We start from the raw sequence: 19,147 nt of genomic DNA, 5'->3' as shown, positions 1-19,147 counted from the left end.
TGAATTGGGCCTGATCGTGCTGCTCCCCACCTCCTCTGCAGCGTAGTGCTTCCTGGCCAGCAGCGCCTTCCCCAGCTCGATGCAGGCGGTGAAGCTGTCGTTGCGGGCGTCGATCTCGGCCTTGATGCCCTGATGGTTGTTCATCAGCAGCTCCACGGACGACACGTCCCTGAAGACCAGCGACAGACCACGTCAGGGATATTCATCCATCGACATCACAGAATATCCATACTTCCTGTCGTTGTGGCGCCGTGACGCAGTGAGAACGTACCTGGGCTTCTCCTGGGCCTCGATCAGGCGGATGACGTCCTCCATCCACAGCATCAGGTCGCGCACCATGCTGAAGAAGCGGAACTTGTCTGCGGTGTCGACCAGCTTCACCCGCCGGCCCTCCGCCGCCTCCAGCAGATTCTTCCAGGCCTCCAGGACCTGAGGGGGGAGGGGGGGAGGTGGAGAACGCAGTGGGGGGTCACACCTGAGTTCAAACATCACCTGATAAACGAAGGTTCAACCATTCAGACTGACGCTGCTGAGCTCTGGAGGGAGGTGGGCGGGGGAGGGGGGGTCGCGTCAGGCTTATTGTTATTAACTGATGATGAGGAGGAAGTCTTCTGTTTCTGAACACACCTGTACAGGTGCAGCTGGACTGGGGGGGGGGGGTCCAAGCAGAGGGGAAGCAGCACATTCATACGTGCAGGCTGCAGAGGCAGAAGCTCCGCCCACTGAGGTGGAGGGCGACGTCGCAACACAGGTCACATCGAAATTATATTCCATCTGTCTGCATTATTATTATTATTAAAACTATTACAATTACTATTATTAACATTTCATAATGTACACTATTACTGTTTTATGTAAAACTGCATTAAATAAACTGACGTGTTTTCTGTTGATCTCATTAATTATGAAGCATTTTTGAACAGAAACCAGGTTTTAACAGAATCTGGTCTTCTGTGGTTTTAAAGGCTTCTGAGTTGATTTTAAATTTACATTCATTATTTTTTAGTCATTACTCACTTCAGAAGATAATTAAATATGAAAAATGGGGCTGAGAGTCGTGCAGGTGAGAAGAGCAGTTTTCCTTTTGTTCTCATCAAAAGTAGGATTAGAAATATTTTAAGAACGTTCCCACAAAATGATTTTAAAGGAAATGATCCTGGTCGGAAAATAATGTAATTCTGGAAAAAAGAAAGAAACAGCTTTCCACTAAAAAAGCGTCGAGAACAAAGTATAAATATTCTCAGAAGGTTTTAAAGCGTAAAATCTTGAGCTGGAAAAAGTTTTCTAAAGTCGTTTTAAGGGTTTGAAATCGACATTTATGCATTTTAAAAAGAAAAAAAAACATTAGTGTGGTGGAGCCTGAGCATAGATCCTCTAGGATTCATAATAATAATAATAATGATAATAATAATAATAATAATAATAATAATCATAATAATAATAATAATAATAATAATAGGCTAGCTAAAGCAGTATAATTAAGAATAGCCATATTAATGTTAGCAAGCTGCTGATCATCATTTATTTTCACTAACAGTGTTTTCAGAGGACGACAAGCAGCTAACAAGCAGCTAACAAGCAGCTACGTGTGAGCACTAAAAAGCTTTAATTAGTGGGAGAGAAGCTACGCTAGAAGGTTCTCCGGGTTTCATCTTCACCGAGCGGACCCGAACCGGACTTACAAACCACAGGTAGCGCTTGCTTTCACCGCCTCAGACGCCCAGGTGGGTGGAGCTTAAAGCTCGTTAGCGCTCGTGTACTTATGATTCGGAGGAACGTGCACCCACACGGCGATCTGAGGGCGGAGAAACAAAATCCTACGAGTGTTTGCAACATCGTCGGGTCGGCCGCCACCGACGAGGCCGGAGCTGCAGGAAGGCGACTAAAATGTTTCTAACGCGTCTCAACATTTTAGTCAGAGTATTAAAAGAAAGTCTGAAACTGCAGCCAAAATGAAGACTGATGCAAAGCCGAGGTTTCTGCTGAACGGAGTCTCACCTCTCTCTTCCTCTTCTGGGCGGACAGAGAGGAGGATGTGAAGGGAAACGACATACAGGGATGGTCAAAACACAACGCCATCACACACACTCAGCTCATCATCATCAGGCCACGGCGCTCCACGCCGGACTCAAACACCTGCCGATACGTTCATCAAACATCGGACATCAGAGACCATCGATAAGTTCAGAGGGTTCCTGAACGCAGCGCGGTGATGCACGCGGAGCAACGACCTCCACGAGGAAGTAGTCAGAGTTCAACATCGTCGCCGAGTTCCACACGTTAACGTGAGCAGACTTAACACCGAGTGTTCCTGAGCCCATGCAGTGATTTCCACGACAGATTCACAGCTGTTTTTTTTTGTGTCAAACTCTGTAAATGTTCAACAGAGAAACTTTGAAAGTCTTCAGAAAGTCTGACGGCGATGAAGCGACGAGCCGGGCGAGCTGTTCTGATGACATCGCGTTTCAAGAGGGGCGGAGCTTCACTGTCCGAGACCAAAGAAGGCGTGTCACATCAGGAGACACCAGGTGGGTTTTCTTTGTGTCACCGTGAATTCGTCCCCCAGAGTCAGACTGTCAACAATGAGTTCCACCGGGACCTTCTGAGGTTCTGTTCTGGTTCGAACTTCTTTTCTGCTGTCTTGTTTCACTTCCTGTCCTTTGTATGATTGTTGGCCCCGCCCCCTGATTAGTGTCACCTGTCCCTCGTTGTCCTTCCCTCCCTGCTGTATTTAGTCCGTGTGCTTTCTTCTTCCCTCTTTGTGAGTTTGTTTCAGTTTCCTGTCTGTCGCTGCGTCTGTTGAAACCCAGAGAACACAACCTGAACCGTGTTGCCATGACAACGGGGCTCTCCAACACGCCCGCTCACAGCGCGTTGCAAACAGGCGAGAAACGTGTTGAAGCTACGATTCTGGAGTGGAAATCACCGCGTGGGCTCAGAAACACTTGGCTGTGATTCAGGCGCGTTAAAGAGTCTCCAAAATCTGCTGTTTCTCTGCTCCAGTTTCAGATCCGTGGTGACATCGCAGATGTTCACAGATGTTCACAGGTCACGTAAACGTGATGCGTTCAACAGGAAGTCTCTCTGAACTTATTGATCGACCTCTCAACATGGAGACAAAATCACAAGGATGTGAAAAGGCCTTTTTTAGACGTATAAATGAAATACCTGGAGAACATCTTCCACCTACCGTTGAAGTTTCTGGAGCGAATTTGCGTCTGCTCGGGTCAACTCATCTTTCAATCAACGGTTTTTGTATAATTCACTTTTACTCCACATCAACTCCAACATCGCCAGTTTTACTCTGAACTGTATGTTCAGATGGACCAAATCACAACAAGGCAGGAAATCACTGCTGACAGATTCACCTGACGACACCGGGCAGAGAAGGTCACGTTCAAAAAATATATCATGATTTGGTTTTTAAATGTAGAAGATTCAGAAGCAGCTGAATCATCAGTGAGGAGACCGTCATGGTGTTTCAGGTATTTTGACCATGCCCTGTAAGATTTTACATTTAGTGTTGCGTCTCCTGTGAAACTCTGGAGGACTCAAACGAATGTTAGTGCGTCTCTACAGAGTCGCATGTTTTCCTCGGGGGTGCAGAGGATCGGTGGGATGTTAGTGCAGCAGCAGAGCGGCATGCAGGGGGCCGGGAGCCCCCGGGGGGGCCGAGAGCCCCCGGGGGGGCCGTCGCCTCGTTTTAAATCCGATCAACGGGAGGTTTAACTCTGAAGGAGCCGAGCTGCCGTCTCACCTCTCCCTCCCTCTTCTGGATGTCGTCAGCTTTGTCTCCAGCGTACGCCGACTGCAGACGGACGGCGTCCTCCTGAAGCTGCCGCACCTGCAGGAGAAACGGGGGAGGGGTTCGGGTTAGAAACAACTCTTGAACAACTTCACGTCATTTATCCTTCAAAATAAAATACTTGAAGGTTTGTTTGAATGATGAAAAACAATTTCAGAAACAGAAGAAAGTTCGTTTAAAGACACAATAACACGATGTTCAACAAAGACATCAATGCATCATCATCATCATCATCATAATAATAATGCTCTTTAGCAGCTCAAAAAGACTGACAAAAAAAAACAACTATTTACACTGAATAACTTGAACTTTTCTGGAAATGCGAATGATCGATATGATTGATGATTTCTTGTGTTCTCACCAAATGAAATTAAAGACAAATTTCGTCCAGCAAAAAATGCTCACGAAGAATAAATGAAACACGCAAAAAAAGGACCTACGATCACATAAAATTACATTTGTGACTTTTTAATCCAACATTTTTTATATTATGTCTCTGGTATTGTTATGAGAACTGGATTCAGACACCGAGTTTGTCTTCGAAGGAAGAAACGGTCGGCTGGGACGTCCAAATACTTTTGGTCACCAGCATCCTGAGAAACGTGTTGTGAGTGTGTCCGGCCTCCTGTGGGGGGCGGAGTCTGTACCTGCGTCCCCAGCGCCTGGATGTCGTGCTCGAAGGTGGTGTGCATCCTCTGCAGCGTCTCCACCGTGTTCTGGTCGCGGCCCAGCTCCTCCGGCAGCTTCTTGTGTTTGTCCAGGATGCGGTTGAGGATCTCCTTGGCATCGTGGTAGAACTTGTGCAGCTCGAAGGAGGCGGCGAGGATCTGCGTCCGCGTGTCGATGAGCTCCAGCAGGTCGGCCCACGCCTCGTTCAGCCCGTCCTTCCACTCGGCGATGGTGGCGGCGTCGCCGTGGCCGGCGTTGATCAACTCGTCCGCCTGCCGGTTGACGGCGTCGACGCGCTCCTGGCCGATGGTGCCGGTGTCACGGGCGAACTCTCGGAAACGTTCCTGCAGCATCTGGAGGACAGAAAAGAAACAAGCTGAAACATTTAGGAAGTTACTAACTGGTCTGGAGGGGGGGAGGGGGGGGGGACGGAGGTGGAGAGGTGAGGGAGGGAAGTTCATAATGGAGTGTGTGAGTGTGTGTGTGTGTGTGTGAGAGTGTGTGTGTGTGTGTGTGAGTGTGTGTGTGTGTGTGTGTGTGTGTGTGTGTGTGTGTGTGTGTGTGTGTGTGTGTGTGTGTGTGTGTGTGTGTGTGTCCTACCGTGACATGTTCATAGTCCTGTCCCAGTTCATGTGATCCTGCCACCACCTCCCTCTCAGCGATCCACTGTTCCAGGTCGTCGACCTCTCGGTTGAGCTGGAAGAGACGAAGACGTTCGTCCAGCTTCCCGCGGCGTTCCTCCGACAGATCCTTCAGGCCTGCGTACAGTTTGTCCACCTGAGACTGACGCATGCCGATGCGCTCGCTGCAGGAGGACCGGAGGAGTTAATCATCGGTTCCTTCCTTCCCTTCATCATCTCTAACATCTCTAACTCTGAGAAGAACTCGGAGATCATCGGCTGCTGGTTGATTGAAGGTTCAGCAGCTGCTAGATATCAGCTCACTTCATACTTTCATCTGTTTTTACATGAAACCCTGAAAGTCATTTCTTTGCTGTAAATCACTTTAAACTGCATTTCCTGTATGAAAGGTGCTGTACAAATAAAGTTGACTATTATCATCATTATTATCATTATGATTATTATCATCATCATTATTATTATTATGATTATTATCATTATTATTATTATCATTATGATTATCATTATAATAATAATGATTATTATTATTATCATTATTATTATTATCATTATTATTATCATTATTATTATTATTATCATTATTATTATCATTATTATTATCATTATTATTAACATTATTGTTATCATTATTATTATCATTATTGTTATCATTATTATTATCATTATTGTTATCATTATTATTATAATTATTATTATTATCATTATTATTGTTATCATTATTATTATCATTATTATTATCATTATTGTTATCATTATTGTTATCATTATTATTATCATTATGTCCCACTTCACCTGTCGGGGTGCTCTGCAGCCACCAGGCCTCGGCTGGTGCCGGACAGCTGGTGGACGGTGTCGGCGTAGTCCTCCACCGCCTGCTCCAGGATCTGGTGCTTCTTCAGCATGGCCACCGAGCTCTGCTCGTCCTGACGGACGGACAGACAGACAGATTATTTTATGGTTCAGATGTCGCTGCTGTTAATGAAATAAAAACGGCAGTGAGAAGAAAAGCAAAAGTAAAAAAGAAACACGAACCGACACAAACGGAGGAACTAAAACTAACAGTGAAAGAGGAAGTGACTGCTCTGCTGGCCCCGCCCTCTTTTGCCCCGCCCCCCCTCACCTTGGCCTTCTCCTCCGACATCATGTAGAGCTCCTGTTCGCTCATCCAGGCCTCGGCCTCGGCGGCGTCGAAGTAGTACTGCTGGGCCTCGTGGGCCTCGCTGAGGCGGCCGTGGCGCTTCTCCGTCTCCTTGCGGATCTGTTGCCATAGCGACTGCAGCCCGGCGAGCCGCTGGCGGATGAGCTCGGCTGTCGGGCTGCCGTCCCTCAAGACGTGCTGGCTGCGCTCGAAGATGTCGTCGTAGCGCGGCTGGTGGCCCCGGACCTCCTTCTGCAGCGTCTGGGAGGGGTCAGAGGTCACAGAGAGGGATGAGGGAGGAGCCTGTGATGTCATCCTCTGACATCATCTCGGCAGGTGAAGGTTACCTGGTTCTTCTTGATGAGCAGTTGCACCGTCTGCAGGTTGTGGCCGTGGTCTGTTGACGTAGCCAGAGGCATCCGCTCCTCCACCCACAGCTGCACACACACACAGACACAGACACACACACACACACACAGACACACACACACACAGACACACACACACACACACACAGACACACACACACACACACACACAGACACACACACACACAGACACACACACACACACACACACACACACACACACACAGACACACACACACACACACACACACAGACACACACACACACACACACACACACACACACAGACACACACACACACACACACACAGACACACACACACAGACACACACACACACACACACACAGACACACACACACACAGACAGACACACACACACACAGACACACACACACACGCACACACACACACAGACACACAGACGCACGCACGCACACACACACAGACACACACACACACACACACACACACACACACACAGACACACACACACACACAGACACACACACACACACACACACAGACACACACACACACAGACACACACACACACACACACACAGTATTAATGATGATGTTAATAATACACAACAATCTCTACAGTACTTCTGATGCTACTGTTGCTAATGGTAACGCCACAGCTGATGCTACCGCTAGCAGTATTATTGCTAATGCTACTTCTGAGGATATTACAACCGCTCCTGCTGCAGCTAACGCCGCTAACGCTACAAGTGTGCAACCTGCAGCTAATAGGTACTAAACGCGCCGCTAACTCCGTTGTAGCGGTTGATGCAGTTGCTATGACAACCACTCTCACAGCAGGACTTCCAGTAAACCCGACTACGACTACAGAACCAGCGGGGCGTCCCCTCCTGACCTCTCTCTGGTTCTGGTTCCTGTTTCGGTCATTTCTGTGAAACCTGCAGCGTGTTCAGGTTTCAGTTTTAGTTTTCAGTCAGCAGGAGAAACTCCTTTTCCTCCTTTTTCTGCCTCCAGGTTTCAGACGCTGTACTCACGATCTCGTCCTCCACGTCCCGGTTGAACTGGTGGATCTCTCGGGAGGCCATGAGGTTGTCGCGCCTCTTCTTCAGAGGGTCCTGGAGCGTCTGGAACTTGGTCTCCACGCTGATCCGCTGGCCGTCCACCTCCTCGGAGCCTTTCCCCTCCTGGCTGAGGACCTGGGACTGGCTCTGCAGCTCCTCCACCTCCTTCTGACGCACCTCCACCTGGCTCTCCAGGATCTGCAGGAGGACAGGTCGCAGTCGGTCAGAGAGAACGAGCTGCTGCGTCCGTCAACATTCAGCAGCATCAATGCAGAGATGAGGACGGAAGATAAAAGACGGAAATGAAACAATCGGGAGGCTTCGAGTCCGACAGAATAAAAACTAAAACTAAAGAACGACACTTCACACAAAAAAAGAAAGAGGAAACTCAATATTTTTTTTAAAGACGGAATAAAAACAGTTTGTTTGGAATTCCTCCAAAAAAACATGAAATCATTGATTTAAAATATAAAAACTTTAAAGTCTTTCAGCCCAATGTTGAAATAACATGTTCGAAATATGGAATATTTTTCAAGCTAATGAATAAAATCAAATTATAAAATTTTAAGAAATGACTTGAAGAAAAACCTGTTTTGATGAGCAAATAAAAAGTGCAAAATGTCCTGAGATATAGCAGAATGCAAAAATAATAAAAATATCAAAGACAAAACAAAAAATCAAAAAAAAAAAATCAAAAAATCAAAAAAACTTAAATCAAAAATATTGAAATGAAACTGAACCAGAAGAGTTTGTCCTCATCTGAAATCAGAAGCATCCTCAAGTTGCTTTAAAATAAAATCTATTAAAATCAAAATGAAAGAAAACAAATTAAATAAATGAACAGAACAGTGACACGTTTGGACCCAAAACAAACAAACAAACAAACAAACAAACAAACAAAAAAGCAGAAGAGCTGCTGTTACAAAAATAAAAACACTTCAGAGCCCTCGTCGCATCTTTACCTCCAAAAAAACAAATCAAAACACCGGCAGCAGCCAGATGGTGTGAAGACAGTCTGAGAGTAAACAACAACAACAACAACAACAACAACAACAACAGGTCGAGTCTGGACGGAAACCAGAGCGAGATGAAGACGAGGAGGAAGAGGATTTACTTCTCTTCTCTGTATTTAACAGATCAAACACGGCTAATGATCCTCCTCCAACACACACACACACACACACACACACACACACACACACACACACACACACACACACACACACACACACACACACACACACACACACACACACACAGGGACGACTTCCACTTCTTCATAAAATGTCCTCACAAAGACAGACGAATGAGAGATTACATAACCAGTGTGTGAGTGTGTGTCTCTGCGTGTCTCTGTGTGTCTCTGCGTGTCTCTACGTGTCTCTGTGTGTCTCTGCGTGTCTCTACGTGTCTCTACGTGTCTCTGCGTGTCTCTGCGTGTCTCTGTGTGTCTCTACGTGTCTCTGCGTGTCTCTGTGTGTCTCTGCGTGTCTCCGTGTCTCTGTGTCTCTGCGTGTCTGTGTCTCTGCGTGTCTCTGCGTGTCTCTGCGTGTCTCTGTGTGTCTCTGCGTGTCTCTGTGTCTCTGCGTGTCTCTGTGTCTCTGCGTGTCTCTGCGTGTCTCTGTGTGTCTCTGCGTGTCTCTGTGTCTCTGCGTGTCTCTGCGTGTCTCTGTGTGTCTCTGCGTGTCTCTGTGTCTCTGCGTGTCTCTGCGTGTCTCTGTGTGTCTCTGCGTGTCTCTGTGTCTCTGCGTGTCTCTGTGTCTCTGCGTGTCTCTGCGTGTCTCTGTGTCTCTGCGTGTCTCTGTGTCTCTGCGTGTCTCTGCGTGTCTCTGTGTGTCTCTGCGTGTCTCTGCGTGTGTGTGTTTGAGTGTGTGAATTATGTAAAGGCTGGTTGGACCTGCAGGACGGTAGAAACGGAGGAGTTACAGGATGGAGTAGTTTCTTTTCAGGAATTCAGCCTGACGGACTAAATTCAGGGCGAATGTCCTCCTCTAGAGGACGGACGGACGGCGTCCCCCAGAGGACGGACGGCGTCCCCACGGTCAAATGAAACTCGTGGTTACAACACAGGAAGTCGCGTGCACTGTATGGTTAGCCTTCGGGCAGGACGTTGTTGCTAGGCAACGGCAACATGGGGGGGTGTCCAGAAGCCACAGAGGCTAACGATGTCGACGGCTCAGACACTCGACTGTAAAACACATGAAAACATCTTCCGTCCAAATCTCACTAACGTCCCTGAACGGCACTCCTCCCGGCCCCGCCCCCTCCTCCCAGCCCCGCCCCCTCCTCCCGGCCCCGCCTCCTCTCACCTGCTGCTTCTTCAGCAGGATGTTGACGGAGGTGAGATCCTTGCCGTAGTCGTCGGACTGCAGCTGCCCCTCCAGGCTGCCCAGCCACTTGTCCAGGTCGGCACAGCTCTGCGTGAACAGCTCCGCCTTGTTGGCGTCGAACAGACACTTGGCTTTGGTCTGTGTGGTGGACTCCAGGTCGCGCCACATGCTCGCCAGGGCGCCCAGCTTCTCCTTCACCATGGCCTCCGTCTCGGGCTTCTCCGCCATCAGCGCCTGCCCGTCCTGAAACACGCCGCGTCGGCAGGAAACTCGGCAGTCAGAGCACGAACAAACAAACAAAAAGCCAAAACGGACCTAATTTCTAATACGTCGCGCTTCAAGAGACAAATAGATCTTTTTTAACCCTCCACACCAGCAGGTGGCGCCGTGAGTCGACTTAAACGTGGAGAAAAATGTGTGAAAAGTTACAGCGACGTCACACGATCGCAACAATTAAATGCAAATTCAAGCAAACGCTGTGATCTTTGCAGGAGTATTAACAACAAAATACATTTAAACAAAACTCACTTTATTAACAAAAATAACATTATTATTATATTATATATATATATATATACATATATATATATATATATATATATATATTACATTATATATATACCTTGTCGATCTTGTCCAGCCACTCCTTGTTGGACTGCAGCTCGGCCATGAACGCCTGGTGTTTCAGCCACTTGCTGTGGAGGTTCCTGGCCTCGTCGTACGACATGTCCTGAGCCGTCAGCATCTTCTCGTTGATCCACAGGGACAGCTGAGGACACGGAGACAGACGGACGGCACAGGACATCAGCGGACAGTCAGACACACGCTATACGCTACACGCTCTACACGTGAACCACGCGTTTCACCTCCTGGCAGTCCTGCAGGAACTTCTGCAGGTCTCTGTTGTCCTTCAGCCTCGTCAGCAGGCTGCTGGCGGCGTCTCGGTTCTTCTTGTGTCTGCAGGAACCAAAAAACATGTTTATTTTCTTTCAGGTCTTTAAAAAAAAAGTGAAGTTACTCCTTCAAAATAATTCTAAAACATCTAAAACATGCACGAATATTTACACGCTCAATAAATCAAAAGACAACACGGAAACAGCGTGTCGGTCACCTCTGGTCAATGGAGTCCACCTTCTCCTGGATGCGCTCGGCGTTGATGTTGCCGTCGGCGACCAGGCGGCGGCCCGTGTCGACCACGCCGCTGATCTTCTCCTCGTTGGCGTCCATCGTGGTCATGAAGTCCTCCTGCTTCTTGATGGCGGCCTCGGCGGCCTCCAGGGTGGTCGGCATCTCGGTGTGAGCCAGGACGTACTCCTGGAGAGGAGAGAGAGGAACACGACGTCACAACGACACGCTTCGACCACCAGGGGGCCAGAAATAACTCTGGAACTCTGGTGACGGAAATACAAAGAAATATCTGGACTTCTTTCAAAATACAAGAGTTTGTTGTCATTTATGAGGACGTTTGACTTGAATAAAAGAGTTAAATCATCGTTCAGCTGTCAGAGACGAGACGTCTGAAGAGCAGAACGCTTCTCAGGAACTGGTGGAAACCAAAAAGAGCTAATAGAGTGAAAAGTGGACACAAACACAAAGAGGGTTGCGGCAGGTTTAGAGGAGTTAAGTACATTTTGATGTGATTATGTTGTTGTAATGAAGTCGTTTTACCAGCAGGTGGCAGCATCTGACCGTCTGGGTTGGAGGTTTCACCCTGAATATCATACTTTCCAATTATCATTTATTAATCAGAGTTCTTCAGACCTCTGACGTCACTCAGAAAAATACTGATGATGACCCTGACGATCCGTCTCAACATGCATTTATCACTGCTGCATGTTGTTTTTATATAATACGTGATATTACGTGATTAATTTACACTGTAAAGAACATTAAATTCATTTGGTTTGACAGCCGACTGATATTTATAATTAATTTTCAACATCTAACTCAAAACTTGCACTTAAACGCCGTCTTTCCTTAAACAATAAAACTCTTGTGTGGCCGGATGTATGAATGTTACGAATGTTCTCTGATTACGTGTAAACTGTTTATTCCAGCGTCTCTAAAGGCAGATTTCATGCCGTCATTGTTCTCCGCATCACGAGGTCGGACGGACAAGAAGAAAATATTCAGCACATGATGTTCCTCTCTGAAGCTCCACTGTTAAAGTTTCTGTTTCTTTTAATCACGTAGCAACGCGATCAAACGCCTTCAGCTCGGATGTCCTCCACGTCCTCTAACGCTCCTTTAAATGTGAGCGTCTCCTGCTTTCTGCTGTCAGTCACATACGTCCATCTCAGTTTCCCAGAGCGATTTAAAAAGGTCTTATTTCATCTGAATCTAAAGACGTTCATCTAACGAAAAGAAGGAAGTGATGATGCGGTGGATTCACCTGGTTGTTGAGGAAGGCCTCGGCCTGCTTGGTGTCCCGCAGGAACAGCTGGTAGGCGTGAGACTGGGACAGCAGGTTCTGCCGGTTCTCCCACATCTTGTGCAGCTCGTTCCAGCCGGTGTCGAGCGCCTGCAGCCGCTGCCGCAGGAACATGTACTGCGCGTCCGTCTGGCCCTGCGTCACCATCTCGCCCATGTCCCGCATCTTCTGGTAGTCCTCCTCGTAGTTGTGGATCTCGTTCTTGATGCCCTCGTGCTGCGTCAGCAGCTTCTCGGCCTCGGCCAGCGTGTTGGGCATGTCCTCGGAGGCGATGGCCGTCTGCGTCCTCGACAGCCACGACTGGAAGTCGTCCAGGTCGCGCAGGAACTGCTGCAGCTTGCTGGCCTCGCCCAGAGACTCCTCCCGGTTCTTCATGGAGTCCTGCAGACGGACGGGACGGGGACAGAGATGACGTCGGGTTTGTCGGTGTCATGATCCGTGACCTTTGACCCCAGACGGCCCCGTTACCTTCATCTCGCCCCAGACGCCGGTGATCTCGGCCAGGCGTCCCGTGATGGCCTCGGACTGCTCCGGGTGTTCGGTGGCCAGGCGGTCCGCCTCCTTCCCGAGGTCGCCCAGCTTGTCCTCGATGGCCGCCAGGTCGCGCTCCATCCCCGTCAGCTTCCTCTGCAGCGCCATGACGCCGGCCAGGTCGTTGCCCAGCTCCTGGGTGGACTCGATCACCTGCGGAGGACGGAGGAGACGGACACGCTTCATATTAACGGAGCTTCTTTGTCTCTAACCTGAAACATGAGTTCTGGACGATCTCTGTCCGGTCCGTACTTTGGTCTTCTCCTTGATCCAGGACTTGGTCTCGTTGCACTCCAGGTGGTAGTTCTGGACTCCCAGAGCAGAGCTCAGACTGTCCTTCTTCTGGTCCACCAGGTCTCTGAACTGACTCCACCTGGACGGACGCACGGACGATTAACTGGTGTATTTTATAAAGGATTCAACCTTCAGCCACCTGATCAATCCTCTGATTAACTGATCAACTGCTTTATTGATTCATCTTTATTTACATGTTCAGACTCATGTCAAGTCTTTAAAGTCAGTTTATTCAAACTTTGGAGGTTTTAGGATTCAAATTGAAATGAAAATTTCCACCAAAGTCCCGGTTTTGTTTCTCAATTCATTTCCTGATTTGTTCTTTTAATCCAGGTTTGATTCACGGTTAAATCCCAATTAATGAGCTCATAAACTACAGAAATATGTTTTAAAGAAACTAAAGTATGAGGATAACGTCAGTTCCGTTGTTAAAGAAACCGGTAAACCTGATAATCCCACTTTATTTATATAAATAAATATAATCTGAGTTATTTGGTTAAAAACAAACTAATTATTTTGATAATCCCAGTTTACGAGTTTCTTTAATCCCGGTTCGATTACCTGGTATTGAGTTTGTCCTGCTGGGCTTTGATCTCCTTCTCACTGGGATGTGCGCTGTGAATCAGTTGCCTGGCAACCTGGTTCACCACGGCAACCCGGGATGCCTGGTTGTTCATCTCCGGCTCCAAACTCTCGAACCTGGACGGAGACGGAGAGTTAAAGTTCAAATCAGAGAGCGGAAGGTTCGTCTCCACGGAGCAGCGTCACCAGGGCAGCTATGCCGTTACCACGGTAACACATACAGATCGGTTGGGGATGTCTGGAGTGGACAGTGTCCTAAAATCAGGGCTAAATCACAGGAGGATGGTTTGACTGATGAATGATGTCATTATCCTACACAATGTTAAAACATGTCTGGGAGAAAGTTCACTTCAACTTTTTCAAATCTCAAACTGTTTGATCACTTTTCATTATTTGCACAAAGTTCAGTTAAATCACAATTTTAAGGCACATTTCTTTATTTTGAGGGTTTTTACAGTGTAAAAACACACACACACACACACACACACACACACACACACACACACACACACTCCCTGTAAACACGGTGAACCTGGTGTTTCCTGCTCTGGTTCCCACAGTCCTTCTCTGCAGCATCCAACAGTTACAAATCATTTCTTTACTTTCCTGTTAATCATCTTCAGTGTTTCTGTCGGTGAGACGGAAAATCTGAACATCTGAACCTCTGAACCTCTGAACATCTGAACCTCTGAACATCTGAACCTTTGAACCTCTGAACGTCTGAACCTCTGAACCTCTGAACATCTGAACCTCTGAACCTTTGAACCTCTGAACGTCTGAACCTCTGAACCTCTGAACATCTGAACCTCTGAACCTTTGAACCTCTGAACCTCTGAACCTCTGAACATCTGAGCCTCTGAACATCTGAACATCTGAACCTTTGAACCTCTGAACGTCTGAACCTCTGAGCCTCTGAACATCTGAACATCTGAACCTTTGAACTTCTGAACCTTTGAACCTCTGAACATCTGAACCTCTGAACCTCTGAACCTCTGAACCTTTGAACATCTGAACCTTTGAACCTCTGAACGTCTGAACCTTTGAACCTCTGAACCTTTGAACTTCTGAACCTCTGAACCTCTGAACCTTTGAACATCTGAACCTCTGAACCTTTGAACCTCTGAACCTCTGAACCTCTGAACCTTTGAACCTCTGAACCTCTGAACTTCTGAACCTCTGAACCTCTGAACCTCTGAACATCTGAACCTTTGAACTTCTGAACCTTTGAACCTCTGAACCTCTGAACTTCTGAACCTCTGAACCTCTGAACCTCTGAACATCTGAACCTTTGAACTTCTGAACCTTTGAACCTCTGAACCTCTGAACCTCTGAACATCTGAACCTCTGAACCTCTGAACCTCTGAACATCTGAACCTTTGAACTTCTGAACCTCTGAACCTCTGAACCTTTGAACATCTGAACCTCTGAACCTTTGAACCTCTGAACCTCTGAACATCTGAACCTTTGAACTTCTGAACCTCTGAACCTCTGAACATCTGAACCTTTGAACCTCTGAACCTCTGAACCTCTGAACATCTGAACCTCTGAACCTTTGAACCTCTGAACCTCTGAACCTCTGAACATGTGAACCTTTGAACCTCTGAACATCTGAACATCTGAACCTCTGAACCTCTGAACCTGAACTCTGAGGCCATAAATCTGATGATGGATTGATATAAAGCTGTTTTAATAAGGGGCTGATTGTTAAGACGTTTCCTGAGAGCTGGACGTCTTGGATTGATGGATTATTCAGTTGTTGAATCAAATGAAATCGTCTCCTCATTTCTGTCTCTTTGTTGTTTTGTGTCTTTGGGACAGTTTTATATTTTATTGTTCTGTAACTGAAAAAATGAACGTCAACAAGTTTATATACCTCACCACGTTTTAGAATATTAAGAACTAAGTGAACCCTGCAGGAACCGTGTATCTGACTGAACGGTCGGGTTTGTTCCGGTCCGGTCCTTACCGGTGCTGCACCACCTCCAGGTCCTCCAGTTTCTCGGGGATCTCCATGCTGTTGAGCCACAGCTCCTTCTCGTCGATCCAGACCTCGCAGGCGTTGGCTTCGCTCATCATCTTGTAGAGCGCCAGCGCGTCCTGCAGCGCCTGCTTCCTGAGCCGGGTCAGCTCCACCACCTCCTTGTAGCGCTCCTCGATGCCCGCCAGCCGGTTCTGGACCTGCGAACGCACGAGATCGTCAGCGAGCGATGAAACCGCGTCGGTGTCGTCCGTCCGCCGGCCGCATCGCCTCACCTCCTCCGAGTCGGCCTTCTCCGGCGGCAGCGTGCGCGACTGCTCGTGCAGCGCCTCGATGACGGGCCGGTAGCTGCCGATGTCCTCGGCCACGTCCTTGTGCTTCTTCACCAGAGCCTGAGTGGAGAACTCGTCGTGGCCGACGTCGACGCTGGAGACGATCCGCAGCACGTCCAGCATCCAGGTGTCGATGTCGTCCGCGTCCGCCTGCAGACGGAGACAGAAACATCTCGTTAATAAGGTCTAATAATCGTTATTGTTTTGAATCCGGAGCAGATTAATGTTCGGCCGCGATGTGGATCATTTCATGGATTTGTTTTGACCTGGAACTGGTGCTGGTTGCAGGCCTCCTGCAGACGAGCCTTCCGGACGGCAGAGAGTCGCTCCAGTGCCGCCCACTGCTCCTGCAGGGAGGGAGGAGGGACGGAGTCAGGAACAGCCTATTTCTAATCATTTATTCGATGTATTTTGGCCTCAGGTGCTGCGTACCTGGATGTCCTGGATCCGCTCTCGGATCTTATCGGCTCCGAAGTGGTCGTTGGCTACCAGCTCCTCGCCCTGTTTGATGGTCTGCTGCAGATGGGCGGCTCGCCCGCTCATCTCGTCTTCGAAGGCTTTGTGCTGACTCAGCAGACGCAGCGCGCCCGTGAGGTCCTTCCCATAATCCTCGGAGGACAGGATCTGCTCCTTCTCCTTGATCCATCCCTCCTACGGACCGCCAACACACGCTGGTTAGTCACGCTTTTATTCTGAAATCTCAGACACCATCGTCACGGCGATTTCATTTGATATTATTAGAATATGTTTTGGTTTACCATTTGTCAACCTATAAATATTAACTATGTAATATTTAGTTGTTTTTAAAATATATTTTAACTGCGGATACTTTTAGCTCGTGTTCACGATTCAAATTTCAACTTTCTCCATTACTTATTTTACCTAACGTAAATAACTTAAAGCAACGATTTATTTATGAACTATAAATCTGATTTATTTACTGGGTAGTCAAAGCTACAAATGCAGTAAGTTTCCTGCATCCGTTTCAAATTAAAAGCCCTGATTTCAAATTAAAAGCTTTCCATCCACAAATAAGGTTTTATGAATTACTTTTAATGAGTTTTAGCTCATGAACTGATTATGATTTTTAGCACACTGTCCTTACTGTTGCTTTTTTAATTCGTAGTTTTAAACACTGTCAATCACCATAGTTACAGGAGACTCAACAGAAGCTTTTTCTAGTTTATTTTAATAATAATCTGAGTTATTTAATTATTCCATATATTGAGGGAATCTTTCCAAGTAACTGCTATAAAATGTAATAAACACAGATAAGGAGACATTATAAAGTTCCTGATCTGAAATCTGACAGAATATCTGCTTTAACTTCCTGAAGGACCGACGATAACGTGAATAAAAGAGGAGGTCACCTCTTCGGCCATCTCCCAGAAGAACTTCCAGAGACGCCGTGACTCCTCGAGGCGAGCTCGCCGCTCGGCCGCCAGCTGGCTCAGCTCCTGGTAGCAGAACTCCATGTGGGCGATCCGGTCCCGGATGATCTGAGGGTCGCAGGGCTTGTAGCCTGAGGAGGAGGAGGAGGAGGATTAGAAGGACAGGACGGGATGTTCGTTAAATAAAACCCGAGCAGTGTCGTCTCACCCTCGGTGTCGTTGGCGAACTTCTGGGCGTTCTTGTTGACGTTGCGGACGCGGTCGGCCTGGATGCCGATGTCGGCCTCCACCAGCGCGTGTTTCTGCAGCAGGTCCTCGACGCCCAGCAGATGTTTCCCGTAATCCTGAGAGAGCAGCAGCATCTGCAGGAGGACAGGCCGGGGGGGGTCAAAGGTCAACACATCAACAACAACCACCCGGCTTTCCTTCCGGATCGTACTGCAGAAGCCCCGCCCCCCCACCTTCATCTCGTCCATCCAGTCCATGATGTAGAGCATCTCCTGGAAGACCCGCTGCAGGCCCAGGTTCTGCTCCAGCCGCAGCCGCCGGGCCTTCAGCAGCTCCAGCAGGTACTCCCATAGACGGATCACATTGTCCTTCCTCGCCGTGACACGTTTGATGTCGTGGTAACTCTCCGCCTCTAGCTCCTTCGCCACGGCGAGCACCGCCTACACCGGAGAGAGAGAGGGAGGAGGAGGGGCTTCGGTTTCTAGTGATTCATCACCGCTCAGATCCTCCAATCAGCTTCAAGATCTGTTTTAATCAATACTTCGTACGCAACACTAACACCGACCTGGACGCGCTCCTCGTACGCCGAGATGTCGGTTTCTATCGCTTCGTGTTTCTTTGTTGCAGCTTCAACGGCCTGGAGGTCAAATCCAAAGTTATCCTGAGGACACAGGAAACAAGGAGAGAGGAAAGGACACGAGAAGAGGAGGGAGGAAAGATATAAAGAGAGAGGAGAGGGAAGCAGGAAGAGGACAGGAATTAGGAAAGGAAACAAGGAAAGACGGAGAAAAGGAAATATGACGGGATAGGAAAGGAAACAGAGGAGACACAGCAGGAAACAAGGAGAAGAAAGGCGCCAAGGAAAGAAGGAGAGGAGGAAGGAAAGGAAACAAGAGGAGGAACAACAAAAGGAGAGATGACAGGCAACGAGGAAAACAGAAGTAGAAAAAGGAAACAAGGAGAGGAACATATCGATACATCATTAAAATACTTCATATAATAACGGAACGATTCCTGATGAGAACAAACGTTCAAACACGTCGTCACGGCGACCGTTACCTGGGAGACGAGCCGCTGGTTCTCGCTCAGCCACGTCTCCCTCATGGCGGCTTTGCGGTCGAAGCGCCGGGCGAGCTGCTCCAGCTTCTCCTGGCGGATGAGCTCCGTCCTCAGAGCCAGCTCCCGCTCGTGCTCCGCCTTCTCTAGACGCTCCCACGCCTGAAACAAACGCACCTTTCACGGTCAGCAGAAGCAGACGAGCCGAGAACCGCATGCAGCTCGCAGCACCGAGGAAGAACTATCAGACACCGTAGAAGTTTAAGAACAACGTGTGATCGTTGCCGCGTCGTCGGGGCTGCAGGAAGAGATTCATTTAGAGGTTTTC

At 48.1% G+C, this 19,147-nt stretch overlaps 1 protein-coding gene across 4 annotated transcripts in view; it reads right to left on the bottom strand.

Moving 5' to 3' along the window:
- LOC138215171 (spectrin beta chain, non-erythrocytic 1) overlaps window positions 1-19,147 on the bottom strand; it is an 87,222-nt gene that overhangs the window by 10,642 nt on the left and 57,433 nt on the right. For 3 of the 4 annotated variants that reach the window (XM_069177180.1, XM_069177182.1, XM_069177181.1), the window contains 26 exons: window positions 18,823-18,981; window positions 18,329-18,424; window positions 17,997-18,203; window positions 17,744-17,897; window positions 17,515-17,666; window positions 16,577-16,795; window positions 16,411-16,491; window positions 16,088-16,294; window positions 15,801-16,012; window positions 13,814-13,951; window positions 13,211-13,331; window positions 12,896-13,111; window positions 12,389-12,808; window positions 11,108-11,310; window positions 10,863-10,953; window positions 10,619-10,765; window positions 9,976-10,239; window positions 7,640-7,864; window positions 6,601-6,690; window positions 6,236-6,514; window positions 5,908-6,038; window positions 5,075-5,279; window positions 4,453-4,827; window positions 3,758-3,844; window positions 272-429; window positions 31-169 (listed from right to left, as the gene is read on the bottom strand). In XM_069177180.1, coding sequence (XP_069033281.1) covers window positions 31-169; window positions 272-429; window positions 3,758-3,844; window positions 4,453-4,827; window positions 5,075-5,279; window positions 5,908-6,038; window positions 6,236-6,514; window positions 6,601-6,690; window positions 7,640-7,864; window positions 9,976-10,239; window positions 10,619-10,765; window positions 10,863-10,953; window positions 11,108-11,310; window positions 12,389-12,808; window positions 12,896-13,111; window positions 13,211-13,331; window positions 13,814-13,951; window positions 15,801-16,012; window positions 16,088-16,294; window positions 16,411-16,491; window positions 16,577-16,795; window positions 17,515-17,666; window positions 17,744-17,897; window positions 17,997-18,203; window positions 18,329-18,424; window positions 18,823-18,981 — 4,776 coding nt within the window. Of the gene's footprint in view, window positions 1-30; window positions 170-271; window positions 430-1,998; window positions 2,014-3,757; window positions 3,845-4,452; window positions 4,828-5,074; window positions 5,280-5,907; window positions 6,039-6,235; window positions 6,515-6,600; window positions 6,691-7,639; window positions 7,865-9,975; window positions 10,240-10,618; window positions 10,766-10,862; window positions 10,954-11,107; window positions 11,311-12,388; window positions 12,809-12,895; window positions 13,112-13,210; window positions 13,332-13,813; window positions 13,952-15,800; window positions 16,013-16,087; window positions 16,295-16,410; window positions 16,492-16,576; window positions 16,796-17,514; window positions 17,667-17,743; window positions 17,898-17,996; window positions 18,204-18,328; window positions 18,425-18,822; window positions 18,982-19,147 lie in introns of all 4 variants that reach the window. The other variant, XM_069177179.1, reaches the window with a different exon arrangement.

Source organism: Embiotoca jacksoni, unplaced genomic scaffold (assembly GCF_022577435.1).
Source record: "Embiotoca jacksoni isolate LCO1_2020_lvr unplaced genomic scaffold, fEmbJac1.0.p SCAF_70, whole genome shotgun sequence".
Taxonomy (NCBI): domain Eukaryota; kingdom Metazoa; phylum Chordata; class Actinopteri; family Embiotocidae; genus Embiotoca; species Embiotoca jacksoni.
The sequence above is the reverse complement of the archived record's forward strand: the minus strand, read 5'-3'. Positions and strand labels throughout refer to the sequence as shown.